The 18929-nt window shown below is 36.0% G+C and overlaps 1 protein-coding gene across 3 annotated transcripts in view; it reads left to right on the top strand.

Moving 5' to 3' along the window:
* Positions 1-18929, top strand: part of LOC138736645 (cytosolic 5'-nucleotidase 1A-like) — a 150571-nt gene extending 131642 nt beyond the window's left edge. For 2 of the 3 annotated variants that reach the window (XM_069886471.1, XM_069886469.1), the window contains one exon: positions 13239-13618. In XM_069886471.1, coding sequence (XP_069742572.1) covers positions 13239-13553 — 315 coding nt within the window. In that variant the 3' untranslated portion in view covers positions 13554-13618. Of the gene's footprint in view, positions 1-13238; positions 13619-18800 lie in introns of those variants that run through there. The other variant, XM_069886473.1, reaches the window with a different exon arrangement.

Here is an 18929-nt window from a genome sequence, read left to right as displayed (position 1 = left end):
ATTGGAGGTTTGGATCTGGAGCTTGGTTGCCAAAGGATTATTTAGGAGCCTGTGCAGCTGCAGAGGCTGCAGGAATGCTGATGGACAGAATGGCTCTCTAGGAACTCTCATTTGCCCCATCAGGGGCACTACATAAAACTAATGGTGACTCTGTGTTCCAGCATGCATAAGGCAATTACATGTAAGATTACATATTTTGTACTACAAGTACCTTTATCCGGACATCTAAAATCCAGAAAGCTCCAAAAACCAGCATTTTTCCTCGCGCTGGTACAGTGGAGGGAGAGAGAGAGAGAAAGACAGCAGCGCAACTAGGTTGGGCGGTTGGGGGGTGGGGGGGAGAAGAGATGGCAGCACAACTCGGGTGGGCGAGGTGGGAGAGAAATGGCAGCAACTCGGGTGAGCGAGGTGGGAGAGAGTCGGCAGCATGACTCAGATGGGCGAGGGGGGGGGAAGAGAGTGGCAGCGTGACGAAAGGGGTGGATACAGCTGCACAATTCGGGTGGGCTTAAATCTAGGGCAGCTGGATTTTGTTCTGAAATCCACAACACATTGTCCCCCAAGTGTTCCAGATAAAGAATTGTATTACATGACAATAAAGGAATCTTAAATCTTACAAAGGATGTTAAGGTTGTCAGCAAGGGAATGGTGCTCTTAATGTAAAAACTTCATTTTTTGACTTGATTGCCTCATATTCCTGACAATGGAACCAGCCTAGACAACCAAATCTCAAGCTGTTGGGACTTCTGAAATACTATAATCAGACTTTCCAATATTTTTCAAGGAAGGACAGGACCAAAACTATGCATCAGGGAAGTCACCTGAGAATGACTTCTGTCACAGATAGGGTTTATATGGGAGTACTAGCTAGCTTTTCCTTAGACATATGGGCCCTATTAACCACCTTAAACTATATTAAAGCATGTCAAGCACACATTGACGAAGTGTTAATTAATTGGAGAATTTTCTCCAATGTCTTTACAGGTAAGGGTATCTGAAGTTCTCTTTCTTAATTTTATCAGCTACCTCAAATCATAAATTGTTGCCATTAAGCTCTTCTGAAAGGGGTTTAAACATGAAATGTTATCAGTAGCTTCAGTCTGATATAGTATTGTAAAAGTAGATAAAGTGACATCTAAAAAGTTCCTCATCTGTAGATATCTGAAAAAAATGTGATCAGGACCCAATTGGTACACAGTGGACTTTTTCAAATCTGTTCCCGATCAACTTTCTTCTTGGTTATGTAAAACTTAAGGATGCCCTTTTTGTAACTAAATTACCAAAATCTTTTTATAAAGCATCTATCTCTTTAATCCCTAAAAAAAATAAAGATCACACTAAATATACATTCCTTATTGAATGTGGACTCTATTTTTTTTTTCTAAAATATTGGCAACTAGATTGGAAAATGTCCTTCCACATATCATTTCTAAAGATCAGACACAATTTATCAGAGTAATTATTTGCAGGATGTAGCCATGTGAAGGACTTGGATGTGTTTTGGTTGAGCTCTGCATGAAAAATACTAAATAGACGGTTAAAATTGAAAATTCAAGATTTTCTTCATCAAAATTTGATTAAACTAGCATGGAGAAGCCAAGGCAGCTGAAAATAAAGACTGAAGAAGCTCCTATTTATGGGAACATTGGGTGAATGTCCGAAAGGGAACAGTGCAAAAATGGCAATGGGACAAGCAGAACTAGGTAAAATTGGGGAGTCGGGTCAAGAATTGAACATCATCCTGGAAAAAAATGGAGAATTTGAATAACCGATTCATCAATGAATGGTGAGAGATATGATGGAGAAAATGTCAAAAATAAAAGCGAGTGTTGAAGACCTGATGGAGAGAATGGGTTGAGCAAGTTTGAATTGACGAAAATGCATGAAAAACTTGAGGCTTTGGGAAAAAAAGCCAAAGAATGGGAGTCAGATAAACAAGGACTGCTGGACAAAATTGACCATATGGAAAAGTTTAGTCAACAGAATAATGTTGAATTATTGGTCTAAAGGAAGGAATAGAGGAAAGAGACCCAGTATTTTTTTTTCAAAAATGGATCCCACAAATGTTGGCAGAAGACCAATTTGGAGAAAAACTGCATATGGAGAGAGCTCACCGAACAGTCAGACCCAGAAGAGCTGGCGACCAGTGACCAAGACCAGTTCTGGTGAGACTTATAAGCTACCGAGAACAGGAGAAATTCTGGGAGGAGCAGCATTTAATGGCCAGAATAATGGTCTTCCCAAGGTTGAACATGAAAAGGTATTAATTTTTTCAAGATTTTAGCCCAACTTTGATTAAATAAAGACAAGAATTTGAAGATGTGAAAAGACAACTATGTGCTAAAATCTTGAAATACTCAATGATACATTCTATGACTGAGTGTCGAAGTAGCGGAAGGGAACCAGAGATTTTTCAAGACCAAGAACAACGTGGAAGACTTTCTGCGAAGTTTGTAAAAAAAGAGATTCAGGTTGCAGTGGAAGAAGATTATGAAAATATTTATAATGGAACTATGTAAGTTAGTATTTTTTAATTTTTTTTGTTAATCAGTCTTGTATTTATTGTTTAAAAATAAAGTGCATAGAAATGCTCATGGAGAGCTCAGTAAAAGAAAATCTGGGAAAAGTGATAGCAGGGTGGAGACTCCAGTCTAAGAGGGAGAATATCACCTGGAAAAGAGTAACAAAGATAAATGGCTTTAAATGGGGTGTTTCTTCTTCCTAAAGATTCTGCAGGCATTTTTTGTGGGCTTTTGGGGCTCTACATTTACATCACTGTCAGGGCAGAGACATTGTGTGTTTTTCTTAAAAGGGAAGGATCACTTTATTATAAAGAGTCAGATTTTACTATTAAAATTATATTGTTTTAAAGAAGATTATGGATAGAACATTAAAATTTATGGGTTCTACTGTTAATGGAATTAATGGACACGTAAGAGAAACCAGGTCTTGGCATTCCTATAAAAATTAAAGGAAGATGTAGTCTTTTTACAAGAAACACATCTCACCAAATTTGAACATGCAAAATTAAAAAGAGGATGGGTGGGGCAAATAATATTGTCTTCATTTGGATCAAAAGGAAGAGGGGTAGCAATTTTAAATAATAAGAATATACCAATAATGATAGAAGAGACATTAACTGATCAATCTAATGGCACACTGCAAAATTTATGCAGAATCATGGACATTTAAACCCAAATTAAGGTGACGTCTTTATGAAGGATAGCTTTTAAAAACTGCAGGGGGAAAGACAAAATATATTCATTGGAGGAGATTTCAATTTTCGTTTAGATCCAATATTGGACAAATTAGCGAGAACAATAACTAGCGTGAAAGCTGCAAAAATGATATCATTCAAGAAGGATTTAAATTTAATTGATATATGGAGATGGCTCAACCCCTTAGACTGAGACTACTCTTTCTACTCAAGGGTAGATGATTCACATACAAGGATTGACCTATTTTTAATGTCTGCCTAGTTACAAAGTAGAATGGTAAAAACAGTATTTGGCAAGACTTTTATAGGACAACTTGCCATTAACGTTAACTATTACGATAATGGAAAAGCAAGAAAGTGTATCGATGCCGCCTTAATGTTACATTATTAAAGAAGGATTTTTGTGAATTTATTAAGACAGATAGAAATAATTTGTGCAAACAATCTTTCTTCCACTGACAACAGTTTTCTAATATGGGATATGCTTAAAGCTTATTTGAGGGGACAAATTATTTCTTACATTAAAAATCTTGAGAAAATTTTAGACTTAGAAGGTCTAGAGAAGGATATAAAAAATGGACAAAAGAAATCAGATACACAAGAAAAATATAGAATATTAGAACAAAAGTTACAATATGATACACTACAAACAGAATGAAAAGAATGATATTAAAAACTAAACAAAAATATTATGAACTAGGAAAACAGGCACACAAAGTGTTATCTTGGCAGGTTAAAGCAGAAGAGTCATCCAGAATGATAAATGCAATAGAAACAGAAACTATAATATATAAGCAAAAATAAATAAATAAAGTTTAGACAATATCATATGACACTTTCTTTATTTCTTCCTTTGTAAAAGGTGCATCCAAGTCATCTTTTTCTCTCTCTTCTAGTTTAGGAAGTTCAACATTTGTTAAAAATTATTCCATCTCATTTTCATCTCTTACTAATTCTGAATTATATAGTGTCATATGATATTGTTTATTTATTTTTGCTTATATATTATAGTTTCTGTTTCTATTGCATTTATCATTCTGGATGATTATAAGAGATCTGGATATTAAGGGCTTCACAGTTGGACAGGAAGAACATAAAATTAGTTTATTTGCTGATGATGTGCTATTATATATGTCTGACCCAGCTGAATCATTATTAAGATTACAAACAATATTAGAAAAAATATGGAAGAATATTGAGATATAAAATATGGATAAAAGTGAGAATGCCTTTGAAGAATTTGGATTAAGATACCAAAAAGTTAGTAGATTTAAATGGAGGAAGGATGGAATTAAATGCTTAGAATTAATGAGATAATTTACAGAATTTATAAGCTTAATTATACCCCTCTAAAAGAAAAAGATTTACAGAAATGGAAAGATCTCCCAATTACATTGAGGAAGGGTAAATTGTATAAAAATGAAGGTGATACCTAGAGATACCTAGACCACATTTATCTCTCAATTGTTGCCTATTGTACTAATTAAAATTTCTTTAAATGATTCCTATGGAATAAGAAAGTACCAAGAATTGCACTGGAAAACTTAACATGGGACTATTAATTTGGAGGACTTAAGAAGTATTATCTATCAACACAAGCAAGATTTCTATAATCTTTCTTTGAAGAAAACAGTTCCCCCTCGTGGATTTAAATGGGATTGAATTCAATAAAAGAGGAAAAAATGAAGGACTTTATTTATAAGTGGAATGTTAAGTCAATAACAAAAATACAGACAATCCTATATTAATACACATGATTAGAATAAGGCAAGAAATAAATGAATGTGCCAGGGAAAAAAAAAGCAGGTACATCATTATGTTAAAATGTATGACTACCGATGAATCTGGGTAACAAAATATTGAATTGATGGTATGACAAAGGAATAAGATATGTTAATGATTGCTATATGGAAAGATTTTTTATGTCTTTTGAACAATTAAGAAATAAGTATGGAGTATCTAAGAGAAAGATGGGGAGAAAATTTGGCCTCACCTAAAATTAGTGAGATGGATGAACGATTTGGCTAGGGAACACATCCAAATTTATATCTAAAATGTATTCCACTCTCCAAAATGAAAGTGCAAAACCAGGCTTACAGGAATTGCTAGAGATAGAAGTGGGAATTAGGAGTTGCAATAAAGTTCTGATTAATGTTTAGTGTTTGGATAGCATGGCGTCAATTATAAATGCAAAATATGGATTAGTGCAATATAATTTTCTACACCAATTATACCTCACATCATAGAAATTACGTAAATCAAAATGAGAAATATCGGAGATGTGTTTTAGATGTGATATAGAAATAGGAACATTTGTACAAGTTATGTGGTCATGTGTGAAGGTGAGATCTTTCTGGCAGGATATTACTGAAATACTAACAAGGAAAACAGGTGCCCTTCATGGATGACTCAGAGGTTTATTTTTTGGGCAATTTTATTGAAATAAGTAATAAATAAATAAGAAATGTATTGCGATTACTTGGAAATCTGACTCCCCTATACAGATAGCACGATGGAAGATCAATAGTTGTATACCTATGGAGAAAAATCATATAAAATCTAAAGAACAAATGTGATGTATTTATAAAAAATATGGCAACCATATTTGGACTATATAGGGGCCCAAATATTCTTTTACAAAGGTGCTACTATTATAAAATATGTGACCTCCCTAATGAAGGCTTTTCTATTTAAAAAAAACCCAACTGTAAGCGCTGACAGTGTATAGATTTAGTAGCCCCTTTTGCACTTAATTCCAGTTAATTGGCTGCGCAGTGTCCCGGGATAGGAAGCCCTTTGTGCAGTTTCCACTGGGCCACCCTTAGCTCAGACATTAATTGCTTTTCCACTGAACACAACCCATCCCCGGGCATCAGAGTGTTTTATCTTCAACTGGAAATGGGTGACTATCTGCTGACCCTTTTCCACCGTTTTTAATCAGCATGCCAGCATTAGCAAACTTGAGGGATACGAGTTGGGGTAGAGGCAGTTAATACCCAGTTAATCATTTGACGCCAGTGTTCGGACACTGATTGTGGTCTCGGATCTGCAATTGAGGGGGATGATGGGATCTAATTGTTCTTGTGCATGAAGCAAAAAGTAAGCATGCAGGCAGAGTAAATAATTCAGAGAGCAATTGGCATAATGGCCTTCATTGCCAGAGAGTTGGAGTTTAATAATAGAGAAGTATTAAAGTTAGTTTGCAGGTGTAGCAGGTATTCAAGGCAAATGGGATGCTTGGCCTTCATTGCGAGAGGAAATGGACTAAGATTCTTTTGTAAATGTACAGTGTGCTAATGATGGCGCACCTGGAGTACAGAGTGCAATTTTGGTTTCCATACTCAAAGAATATATGGGTTTTGGAGGCAGTGCTGAGGAGGTTCACCAAGTTGATTTCCTCCACAGTCTCCATCAGTACTGGAGCACTACAGGGTTGCGTTCTTAGCCCCCTGCTGTACTTGCTATACATCTATGACTGTGTGACTCAATATGAAAACAACATCTTTAAATTCACTAATGATGCCAAGGGGTGATGAGTCAGCATACTAGAGAAAGACTGAAAACTTGGCTGAATGGTGCACCAACAACAACCTCATGCTGAAATGTCAGCAAAACCAAGGAGCTGATCGTTGACTTCAGAAAGGGAAAACCATAGATGTGCAATCTTGTGATCATTGGGGGGATCAAAGGTGGAGAGGGTGAGCAAATTAAGTTCTTGGGAGTCACTCTCTCGGAGGATTTTTCCGGGACCCAACACTTAAATGGCATCATGAAGGAAGCACGCCAGCACCTCCCTCTACTTCCTCAGGAGCTTGTGGAGGTTTGGCATGACATCAGAACCCCTGGAAAATTTCTAAAGGTGTGTAGTAGAAAGTGTGCTGACCAACAGGATCACAGCCTAGTATGGTGATGCCAATCCTTCCCCCCCCCCCCCCCCCACCCCCGCCAAGTGAAAAACCCTGCAAAACGTAGTGGATGCAGCCCAGGACATTACGGGTAAACCCCTCCCTACCTTCGACAACATCTGCAGGTAACTCTGCCATCACAGAGCAGCAGCAATTTTCAAGGATCCACACCACCCAGCACATGCTCAGTCCTTGCTACTACCATCAGGAAAGAGGTATAGGTGCCATAAGACTCATGCCATCAGGATTAGGAATAGCTATTACTCCTCCACTATCAGATTCTTCAACAACAAACTCCAGAGATTTATTTAAGGTCTCTTATATTTGTACTTTATTGATTTTTTGCTCACTCTCTGTATTGCAATTTGTTTAAATTTCTTTATTTGTTCACATGTACTTTGAGTCAGTTTTTTGCATCAGCAATAAGTGGCAAGCCTCACACAAGAAAAAAGAATCTCAAGGTTGTGATGTCATGGATATACTCTGACAATAATGCAGTCACTCACTATTTAATATGTCTTTTTGATCCTCCTATGTCACATTTCCCTACTCTAAAGATGATTTACTATTTTCACCTCTATTTAACTTATGCATATCATGTAGCAGAGTCCATCTATTCTCACTGCAGCCTGCCCTCCCACCCATCTTTATGTCATCATCAAACTTGGATATCTTTGCCACTTTGTTCAGGATGTTAACTAAATCAAAAATAATTGAGGGCTAGGGGGCTGATCCTTGGAGCTGCTTATGTCTTTCCACTTTGAAAAAGTGGAATTTATTCTGACTTTGATAATCAGCTGTTAACATAATCTCTCCAATGCCATATGCATTCACCTTAAATCCTTCTGGAAATCCAAAATACAGTAGTTCCACAGATTCTATTCTTTGACTCTTGTTATTATTTGGAAATAACTATCAAATTTGTCAAACTTGACTTCTCTTCATTAAAGCTATGTTGGTTTGATTTCAGTAGGTTTTTTCTGATCTAGCCAATGCCTTGGGATCAGTCCCTTATAAGATGCTCTGGACAGCCTGCAACTTCTTCAGGGTTCCAGAGACCATCACCTATCTCATCAGGCATTTTCAGGATTTCCAGATCTCTATGACAACACAGGAATACACCTTGGCAGCACCTGGAAGTAGGCATAATGGCAGGTTACACAATCTCTCCCCTTGCTTTCACCATGGCAATGGAGTTTATCATCCGTGCATTACCTGAAGAGTGGGGTATGTCTTCCTTCAGTTAGAGCATACATGGATGACATAACCATATTAACAACAAAGGCCTACATTAAGCATCTCCTTGATAAGCTTCATGGCAACATCAAATAGGCACAAATTGAAATCAAACTGTAATGGAGGATTTAGATTAGCTTATGAAAGAAGGGATGCAATTGCATCAGAAGACATAATCTCAATTCCACTATGAGATCCAGGATGCATATTTAGTAGACACACCTAAATTCCACCATGGGGCCCAGGATGCAGTTGAATAGGAAGACATTATCTAAATTTACACTATGGGGCCTAGGGATGCATATGAATCAGTAGACATTATCCAACTTCCACCATGAGGTCAAGAGATGCAGTTGTCTTTTGTTGGTCGCAGACTGTCAGGAGACCTTGAAGATAATTAAATAATTTGTTCAAAAAGATAAGATCTGAAGTAAACAACTTTTGGGTAATATAAGCCATGCTCCCACTGCTGAAGTTTGAGACTCTCCAAGAGGTGGCAACATCTCTCAGCAAGAAGAACTTCAAGATTCCAAACCGACGTCCCAGTCTGGGGAGGTGGAGAAGCTGCTACCGGCACCCAGACAACCTACTACAAGTGTGCAGTCGTCGCTTGCTTTGGCAGTTGGGACCAGTCCAGGCATTAGGGCTTGCATATTGTAGTGTGAATTCAGCTAGCTATTTAGCAATAAAGACTTGTATAAACTGAACTGCTCTCGGTGTGTGTGTGTGTGTGTGTCTATTTTCTTTCGGTAACTCAAACACTGTGACCAATCTAAAACGAACAAAGTGAGAGGTACAAGTTTACCCAAGACACAAACCGAACAAGTCTTAAACAGTAATTCCATTATGAAGGGCAGGCTTGCAGACAAATGTTTTTGCATTAATGAAGAACCAATACCAACTGTCCTGGAGAAACCAATCAAAAGCCTTGGTCATTAGTATAATGCCACCCAAAAGGACACATTCGAGGTTGAACAACTCAGGCAGAATATACTTGGTGGCCTTAGGCAAATTAACAACACTGCACTCCCAGGGAAGCTAAAGATGTGGTGTCTCCAATTCAACATACAACCATGACACATGTGCCCATTAATATATGAAGTGTGTCTATCAAACATTGAGAAAATGGAGAAACTGATTAGCTCACAAATGAGGAAGTGGTTTGGGCTATCCAGATGTTTTAGTAGAGTACAGCATTATGGGGATAGAATCCTCTCATTTGCATTGTCTAGCCTTGTGGAGGAATACAAATGTACCAAAGCAACACTGGAAATATGTGCAAAAAGGTAGAGGGGGCTTTGGCTTAGAAACAAAGAAACCACCTAGCAGAAAGCAATTCCATCTAATCGTTGGCAGCTGGTGGTGGAGGAAGTGTGCCAACAAGAAGCAACCAGGTTTGCTAAAGCCATATACCTTAACCAAAACAAGAACAATGGATAAGATGGGAGGGCATTGAAAGGAGGATACTATCCTGCAAGGTTATTTGGAATAAGGAGTCAAATAGAAAAAGCTTTATCATTAGAGCCACATATGGTATCCTGCCCTCTTCGACAAACCTAAATCTATGGTTGGGAGAGGACTCAGCATGTCCCTTCTGCACAATTCCTGCTACTCTCAAGTACATTTTGGTTGAGTGCAATGTCAGTCTCATCCAAGGCCGATATACCTGACAACACAATTAAGTGGTGAGATTTCTAGCAGTCGAACTCAAAGAAAAAAAGAACTTCAAATGCCCTGCCATCAGACACCAAAACCCAGACACCCTCCAATGCCGAATACTTTAGAGACCCTAGGAACAGTTGAGATGGAATCTAGAGATACTGAAGTCAGAGAGGATCAGACAATCTGGCCCTTTGTTGGAAACATCTGATATTGACGAATCTGTGATTTCTGCAGTTCTGAAATTCATTTAGGACCTTAATCAAGACGATTAAATGGTCTCTCAATGAGCCCAAATGGAGCCATATATTTTAATAGTCTGGGAAAAGAAAGTACATTATTGAAGTGCTCTTTAATTGTTGTTGTCATGACAAGGAAGGAAAAAAAATCAAATTACATGGAACTTTTTTTTGAAGAAACGTGGCAAAACTTTTGAGGAAATCAACATGGAAATTTCAACAAATCTGGAATTAATGTATTTATTGTTGTTGCATCTGAAGATCTTGCCAGTATTACCCCTTTATACTATGAAAGCAGTAAATAGACTTGGAGTGGATGTAGCAAAAATCGGTTTTACACTGCAACTTTATGAACCTAACAATATTGAAACTTAATCATATAATCCTGTGATATTGCAACTGTGCATTTCTGAGAATAGCATCAGTTATTTAACAAATGTAATACAGCACAGCACCCTGGTGAGTATTTGAAATGATCCAGTTAAATGGTTATTAATAGAGGCAAATATGAATAGGGGAGGAGAAAATTAAGTCTAGCTCACTTTTGAAAGGAAAACTTAATTTCTTGTTTTGCATTGCATTTTTAATTGAGACATCTTTTGGAGTTTTTTTTCTCAATTCATTCCTGTTAACGTTAGATTTCGATTGAATTTAAGGCGAAAAAAATCAATCATTGTAATGGTTACATGGTTATTTTTCAACTCCAACTCTTGTTCGATCCTCAGATCTTGTATCCCCACCCTTTGTTGTATATCTATTTATATTTTGGAGATCATTGTTTACACAATCCCCGTTAGCTCCTCTCTGGAACTTACTAAAACCTCTAGATTTACTAATTCTCTTTCGACTATTATGGGTCTATTTTTAAAATTTATTCTTTTCTACCCAGTCATTTTTCCTGAACTTTTGTGGTCAGCAGTTTCTGCATTGTGCCTTAGGCCATTTTTTAAAAATGTTAATTTAACTATTTATCTGGCTGCTGTGACATATCTGTTCCCAGGAAATCCAAAATAATGTCTGTTATCACAAAAAGCTATTGGATAAAGTATTTTTTAAAAATCATAGATTGGAATGTGAGATAATAATGATCAGAGTGAAGAGATTAGACATAGAAAGTACACTCTCCCTACATCAGCCCAATCCTTGAGGCTATAATTTTAAAATGAAAACATAATTTACATAGGATCCTTACTTAATCTTGAGCAACTTGCAGGCAGAACTGTGACTGCAATTTCAGCTCTTTTTGCATTGGAGAAAAGCAATTTGTGATCTGAGCTAATATCTATAGAAAAAGATAACTTTGTTCTAGGTCAACTCATTTGGGAGCTTCTCTGTCAGTTTGGGTTATCGGTTAGGCTTTCAAACTTTTGGAATGAAAGTAAATATTTTAACATTGATAAACTTTTGGAATGAAAGTAAATATTTTAACATTGATATTATAGTGCAACAATGACTGCATTTTAGTTGAAAGTCTGATAAACAGGCATTAAAAATTATATTTATTTTTAAAAAGTAAAATAGAGTTTTCATGGTGTCCAGGGCAGCATGCACCATTCAACTGTTATCAAAAGTAGAGTAGTTGACCATTCATTTGATTGTCATTATATGAACTTGTTTACAGTGTCATGCAATGCAGAAACATGATCCTTAATGAACCATTTTGCACCACTTAGCTTGTAGGCTTCTGTGCCTACACACAAGTCAGCTTCTCTTTGTACTGGTGAAGCACAGATCTGAAAGTAATTCATTAATGAAAATATTTTGTGTATGTCCAGATGCATTAATGACACATAAATGCAACTTCTAATTGTTTCTTTCTAAATGGTTAATGGAGCATATGCTGTACTTGGACCTGAAGATGAAAGAGCAATGGCTATTTTTTATTATTGTTCACTGCATGGTCAAATGTTCCAGTGTCAATCTGGTGCCTTCATAGTCCAATGATAAATGTACTAAGAGCCCGTACTTACCTTTAAGTGAAAGAAAACAAATCTGAGTTAAGATACAAATACAATTACATTAAAGATTCAGACCCTTCCTTGTACAAATTCAGGCATACATTAAGAAAACAGAAATGTATAGGGACCAATATCACTTCTTTCTTACAGCTCATCTCATAATTCAAGGTACGGAATTTAATTTTCATTCTTTTTCTTCTCCAAATCCACACTCCTTGCACCTCTACTGAACAAGGAACATGCTGACATGTCAGGCAAATAATTTATATATTCATGTTCAGCAATCCTTTTTAAAAGATTTTGCTTAAGTTTTACAAAAATAATGTCAAGGTTATTCCCAATGCATTGGGATCTTTCAGCTTTAAGTGACCAGAAATATTTGATTTGAAGAACATTACTTACACAATATAGAAAGGCACCGGAAACTGTCAGCGCTCAGATGGCATCATGGAAGTAATCTTCCAATCTTGCAGTCCTGGTGGGGTAGCTCACCTACTGAGAGCAGATATTAAAAGTTTGCCACTGCAGAGCTCAAATGGTTTTCAAAAAATTGAAAAGAATGATGAAAGACCAAAAGCAGTATTGTGCTAGAATTTCAGATACGTGATTCTGGCAGGTAAAACTCTCCACTGCAAGCCTAAAACTAAGAAATCCCCCTTTGCTTCACATTGCTTTAATATGAAAGTAGTTTCAATTTTGTTTGAGCTTTGCAATTGAGTTACACCCTTTTAATTTTCTCTCTGCAGTGTGTGTTTAGTTATAAATAAATTAATATATATATTATATATAATGACACTTTTAAGAAGTTTAAGTTGTGGTTTACAGCTGAAGTCAGTGGAGCTTTAACTGAAACCATCTTCAATTTTTTAATTAAGCATAACAGGGCAGTGAGAAAAGATCTCACTATTTCTTTGAACTTGTCATTGAAATTAATTAGTTGAGATAAGAAATATGGAATTTTGATTGTGTACTTTAATGCAGAACAATTCTTTCTGAAGTTGTCATTTCCCTGTTTCACGAACAGAACCATATCAAAGGATTTATAGAATTACTGGGAAAAATCCAGAAAAAATTCATTGCCAAAAATGAACACATGGAATGTCCTCTCCGCACATACTTAATAACAGGAAGAGCACCCATAAGTTCCATCGGACAAGTTTTGAAGATGATTAGCGACTGTGGGCTGGAGATTAATGAAAGTTTCTATCTTGCTGGTTCACCAAAAAAAACAGTCCTAGACATTCTACGACCTCATATTTTCTTTGATTTTCAGCCAAAAGACAGTTGCACTTTACAGAATACTTCAATGTGTTATAGTTTAAAATGTACTGAAGTTTAAAAAAATTTCTTATGTAGAATGATGTAAGGAGTATATGATTATAATAAAAGAACTCTACTAACAGACACATGTGTTATTGTCAACATCTACATTCTTAAAATGAAAAGCCAGACAGAAATCTTGTTCATCTTGTACATACTATAACCTATCAACAGAACTTTGTTTTTATAGTTTCACTTTGACATTGAAAAATAGTTTCCTGAATTTAATATTACTTGGACACTAAATGGTATATTTCCTTAATAAATAGCATTGATATCCCTGTCAAATGCCCATTGGTTTAAATTACACGGCAGAACTTCTGTACACATTTTATACTGACAAATTAGTGCATTTTACTCACATAAAATAACTATTGGAACCCATTATCCCATAAGAACTCACTTAACTGCAAGTTAATTCTTCTGTGTACATTTTTTTTTTGAATGAGAATTTTTGATGGACTTTTGGATAAAAGGAATTATGTGAGAATTTTAAGACAAATTTATCATCCATTTTTTCTTTGAATTTATAATATTGATTAGCTTCATAAGTAGAACAATATCTGAATTAAAGCATACACGTAGGAATACATAGCAAGGATTACTTTAACCTGATTTTTTAAACTGGATTCCTGATAGTCATCATAAAATTCAAATTATTATATGCAAAATAATACCTCAGTTGTTGCTGGAAATGTTATTATTGCCCATTCCTAAATATTATTCTTTAAAAATAGTTTGAAATATATTTATACTCTGTTAGAACAATAGTATCATTATTCAACATATAGGCTACATCATTGAATTTGTTGACATTTTATAGATATTTTGTATTTATTTATTTTTGTAAATATTCCATGAGTGATTAAGCCCAAAGGTTCCAGCTCATCGGTGAAAATTTGTGGCAGATCCACCAGGCCTCTATGCACCTGGTCCTAGACCTTGGAAAAGCTCAGTGTGCCACACTTGCGAATGGTCAATGTCCCTCTTTCCCTGAAATGATGATTTTCCAGTAACAGTCGACGTTTGCCTCGAAATGAATTCCAGAAACAGCCTATAGTGCAGCTATATTGGATGAACTTCAAGAAAGACCACTGCATTCGACTGCAGATCTTCTTAGCAAACCTACATTCCAGAAGGAGATAGATGACAATCTAACACCCACCACAGCCACCTCAAAAGATAGTAAGCACTGACCTGAAACTCCAGCTGTGTATGAAAGATCTTACAGGAAGGCTCTTCTAATTATCATCCAAGCAAGGTCCTGGTGCTTACTTAAAAGTTCTGCTGCTGTTAAATGACATTGACCATTTGCCTAGTGAACTATCCAAAGGAACCTACTGCCTCCTTTTCCTCCTAGACATTCTGTACCCACCACAGTCTAATTGCTTTGCAGCCAAAGATGCACATCTGCACACATTTTTCTTCTAATTCTCCTTAAAATGAATGACAGTCAATTAAATTGTGGTGTGTTTGGTCTCACATGTAGGATTAGAAGTTATCAGATTTGATTTCTTAAAGATATGAGTCAACCAGCTAGATCTATCTTTACAATAAGCCAAGAGTTTCATTATCACCAGAATTTATTTATGAAACTGGATTTGGATTTCCAAGCTTCTATAAAGAGATTTGAGTTAAACAAGAAAGTCTGCAGACACTATGATTGTAGTTTACACAAAAATGCCAGCGAAACTTTATCTTTGAAATTAACTGTTGGTTATGTATCCATGTCTTTGAAACAAAATGTCCATTATGTATCTTTAAAGCAAAACTTTAGTAGTGTATCTCTATCTTTGAAAAGAGCCCCCACAAATCAGAGGAGCAACAGCTAATGTTCTGTCTGTGTGTTCTCCAACTGAATAGCATTAACATTGATTTCTCTGGTTCCCTTCCCTGTCTCCTTCTCTTCCCCATCCCTGTCTTCTTTCCGAGCTCTTTACCTCCTTTGCTCTCAATTCAGATAACCCTCCATCACATCTGAGTTTTTTTCTCTCCCACCCATATCCACCTATGTCCTCTTGCCTGAGGGCCTGTGCTCCTCCTCGTGCCCAATTCCACCCTATTTTATTCAGGTGCTTTTTTACTTTTTGCTCATACCTTGATGAAGGGCTCAGGCTCAAAATGTTGTTTATGTATCTTCTTTTTGATACAAAAAAATGCCGCATGACTTGCCTGATTTCTCCAGCAATTTTTTGTAAACTCCAGTGAGAGTTATATTTCTGGATCACAAGTCCAGGCTCCTAGTTGAATCCTTTCTAATAGCATTTATTGTTCTTGAAACTTGTTCTGTCTTTAATTGCCAAGCTAAAACTTTGAGCTCTTTCCCCTAATTCATAATAATCTTTGTTTAGTTATTTGTAATAACCTCAAATTTATGTCTGTAATGAATTATATTGTAATTTCATATTAATCAAACATACATTTTTAATCTCTGTTGCATCCTGTTGTAAATCTTTTTCTAAAATTTCTATCTCCTTCTCTAATTTATTAACTTCAAATGAATATTGTTTCTTAATTTTTGATGTAAAACTAATGATTTGTCTCTCAAATATGCTTTTAAAGCATTCCATAAAACAAATTTACTATTAACTGAATCCATATTTATTTTCAAAAATTGCTGTATTTGATCCCTTATAAAATTACAAAATTCTATATTTTTTTAAAACAACAAATAATTGAATCTCCATCAATGCATTGTATCTTTTCTAAACCTGTATATGTTATTAATACGAGAATGATCTAACAATATTCTACTTTTATATTCAGCTAATACAACACGACCTTGTAATTGTGCCGATATAAAAACCTATTCTAGAATAAGAGTCATGTCAAAATGAATAAAATGAAAAATCTTTCTCTTTAGGATTTAATCTCCTACATACATCGACTAAATTTATATCTTTCATTAACATTATCATCTGTTTTCCCATTTTAATCCTAATTACAGTTTTTGGAGATTTGTCCAATAATGGATCCAAACAACAATTAAAATCACCCCCAAGCATAACTTTTTAAAATGGCTGATTCAAGTTAAGAAAGGAATCTAACACACATTTCTCATCTTTTACATTAGGACCATAAATATTCAAAGTCCATGATTTGGAATAAATTTTACAATTAACAACTAAAAGCCTACCAACTGATTCAATTACTGATTTCAACTTAAATAATTTCTTATTAATCAAAATAGCTACACTTGCTTTAGAATTAAGTGAGGAAGCTATAACCTGACCAACCCAATCTCTTTTTAATTTCTGATGTTCCTTCTCAGTCAAATGTGTTTTTGGCAAAAAAGCAGTATCAACTTCCAACTTTTCAATGCAAGCCAAAATCTTTTTCTTTTAATTGTATTATTGAGCCCGTTAACATTAAAAGTAGCAAAACGTAAATTAGTCATCATCTTAATTTACCTCAAAAACCTCCATGCCACATGTTGTGGGACTCCATGGTCAATATACAATATATAATACATCTCCTCAAAGGAAAGAATAGAAGAAAAAGAAACCCCATAAAAACCCAACAACAAAAGGAATGTACCACAGTAAGACCTCCCTCAATTATATGGGAAGTGACTAATGCCACAAAGTGGCCAACAACTTCAGAAGGAGAAGCAAACAAAACCACTAGGTTTGTATTCTCTGGAATTTAGAATATTGTGGGGGGGGGGGGAGAGGAGGATCTTATAGAAACATAAAATTCTTAAAGGGATTAGACAGACTAGACACAGATAGGTTGTTTCCAATGCTGGGGAAAACCAGAACCAGGGGTTCACAGTTTAAGGATAAGGGGGAAGTTTTTTAGGACTGAGATGAGGAAAATTTTCTTCTCAGAGGGTGGTAGATATGTGGAATTCTTTGCCACAGCAAGGAGTTGAGGCTGGTTCCTTGTCAATATTTAAGAATAGGTTAGATTTGACCTAATGGCTAAGGGGATCAAGAGGTACGGGGAGAAGGCAGGAACCGGGTACTGATCAGCCATGATCATATTGAATGGTGGTGTGGACTTGAAGGGCCAAATGCCTACTCCTGCACCTATTTTTTAATGTTTCTAACAAAACAATAAAAACAATGAATAATCTCAAGTAAGCTTCCTCCAAATCTCTGTTAACCAGATCATCATCAATGTCAATTTCAACCAACTATTGACATTCCTTCTCCAGCACAACCATTCTTCTTCTCCTCTTGAGCTGATTTGAATTGTTGAGAAAGACTTTCTTGACTTTATTATGAGGCAAAGAATTAGAAAAAGTAGGAGCTTCAGTATCATCTCTAACAAACTGGGATTGAAAATCTTCATAAAAAACTTTTAAGAATAGCAGGGTATTGGAAAGCAAATTTATATCCTTCCACAAAACAGCTTTGGTAGAATTAAACTTTACAACCTTTAATAACAGCTTGACTCAAATCAGAATAGAGAAGCAAAACTCTTATTATTTTTAACAACCAAAGGACCTTGATTTTTTTTCTTGCATTCTGAACTATTTATCTTGATAATGCAGACACCTGACTAATACGGAATGTGGCAGTTGTCCAGGAAAGGACTTTTTTCTAATTGCTCTGTGAGCTCTTTCCAGCTCTAAACTATTTGGAAAATATTCTTTTCCCAAAACATCAGGAATTCATTTTAGAAAAAATTGTACCAGGTCTACCCTTTCAAAATCTTCAGGTAGTCCAACAATTTTAACATTATTCCTTCGACTCTTATTCTCCAAAGCGTCAATCTTCTTTAATAAATCATATTGTTGTATTTCCCAACCATTGAGAATCCTCCATCTGTCCCATCCTTTCTTTACATTGCTCAACACTTACATGACAATCATGAAAGTCCTCTTCAAACTTCTTAACTTTATCTTGTACTTTATCCACCAGCTTCATACATTTTGCCCCATCAGACTTAATGATTACCATTTCTTCCTTCATACCAGTCAATTGATTATTCAAAGATGATAAACCTTGATTCATTTGCTTTGACATAATTTCAATTTATTTAGACAAAGTATCTAATTGTACTGCAGGGTCTGGACTTGTCCTGAACATATTTAGATAAGGGCCTACCCTTGTATATCAGTTTCCTCTTCTTCTGTGTCTGGATAAACTTCCTCTTCTTTGGTTCCACCGACAACTTCACCTTCTTCCTCTGTTGAAAGTGACTGCATCCGCCGGGTCTGGTCCTCTCCCTCAGCAGTCCAGTATCGCTGGGCCAGGACAGATTGGTCACCTCTGCACCATGGGCCAAAATTTCACTCATGCGTGGTTGTTCTTCATAGTCCGAAGGAAGTCATCTCCAGGCTCCAGCGCCATCTTCGCCAGCGCTCCGAAGAGTCAGAGCTGGAGTCATCTGTACCTTTCACAAAGATGGTCTCTGTGGACGTGGATGGTGAGAAATAGTCTCCAGA

Source organism: Narcine bancroftii, chromosome 6, assembly GCF_036971445.1.
Source record: "Narcine bancroftii isolate sNarBan1 chromosome 6, sNarBan1.hap1, whole genome shotgun sequence".
Classification (NCBI taxonomy): domain Eukaryota; kingdom Metazoa; phylum Chordata; class Chondrichthyes; order Torpediniformes; family Narcinidae; genus Narcine; species Narcine bancroftii.
The sequence above is the reverse complement of the archived record's forward strand: the minus strand, read 5'-3'. Positions and strand labels throughout refer to the sequence as shown.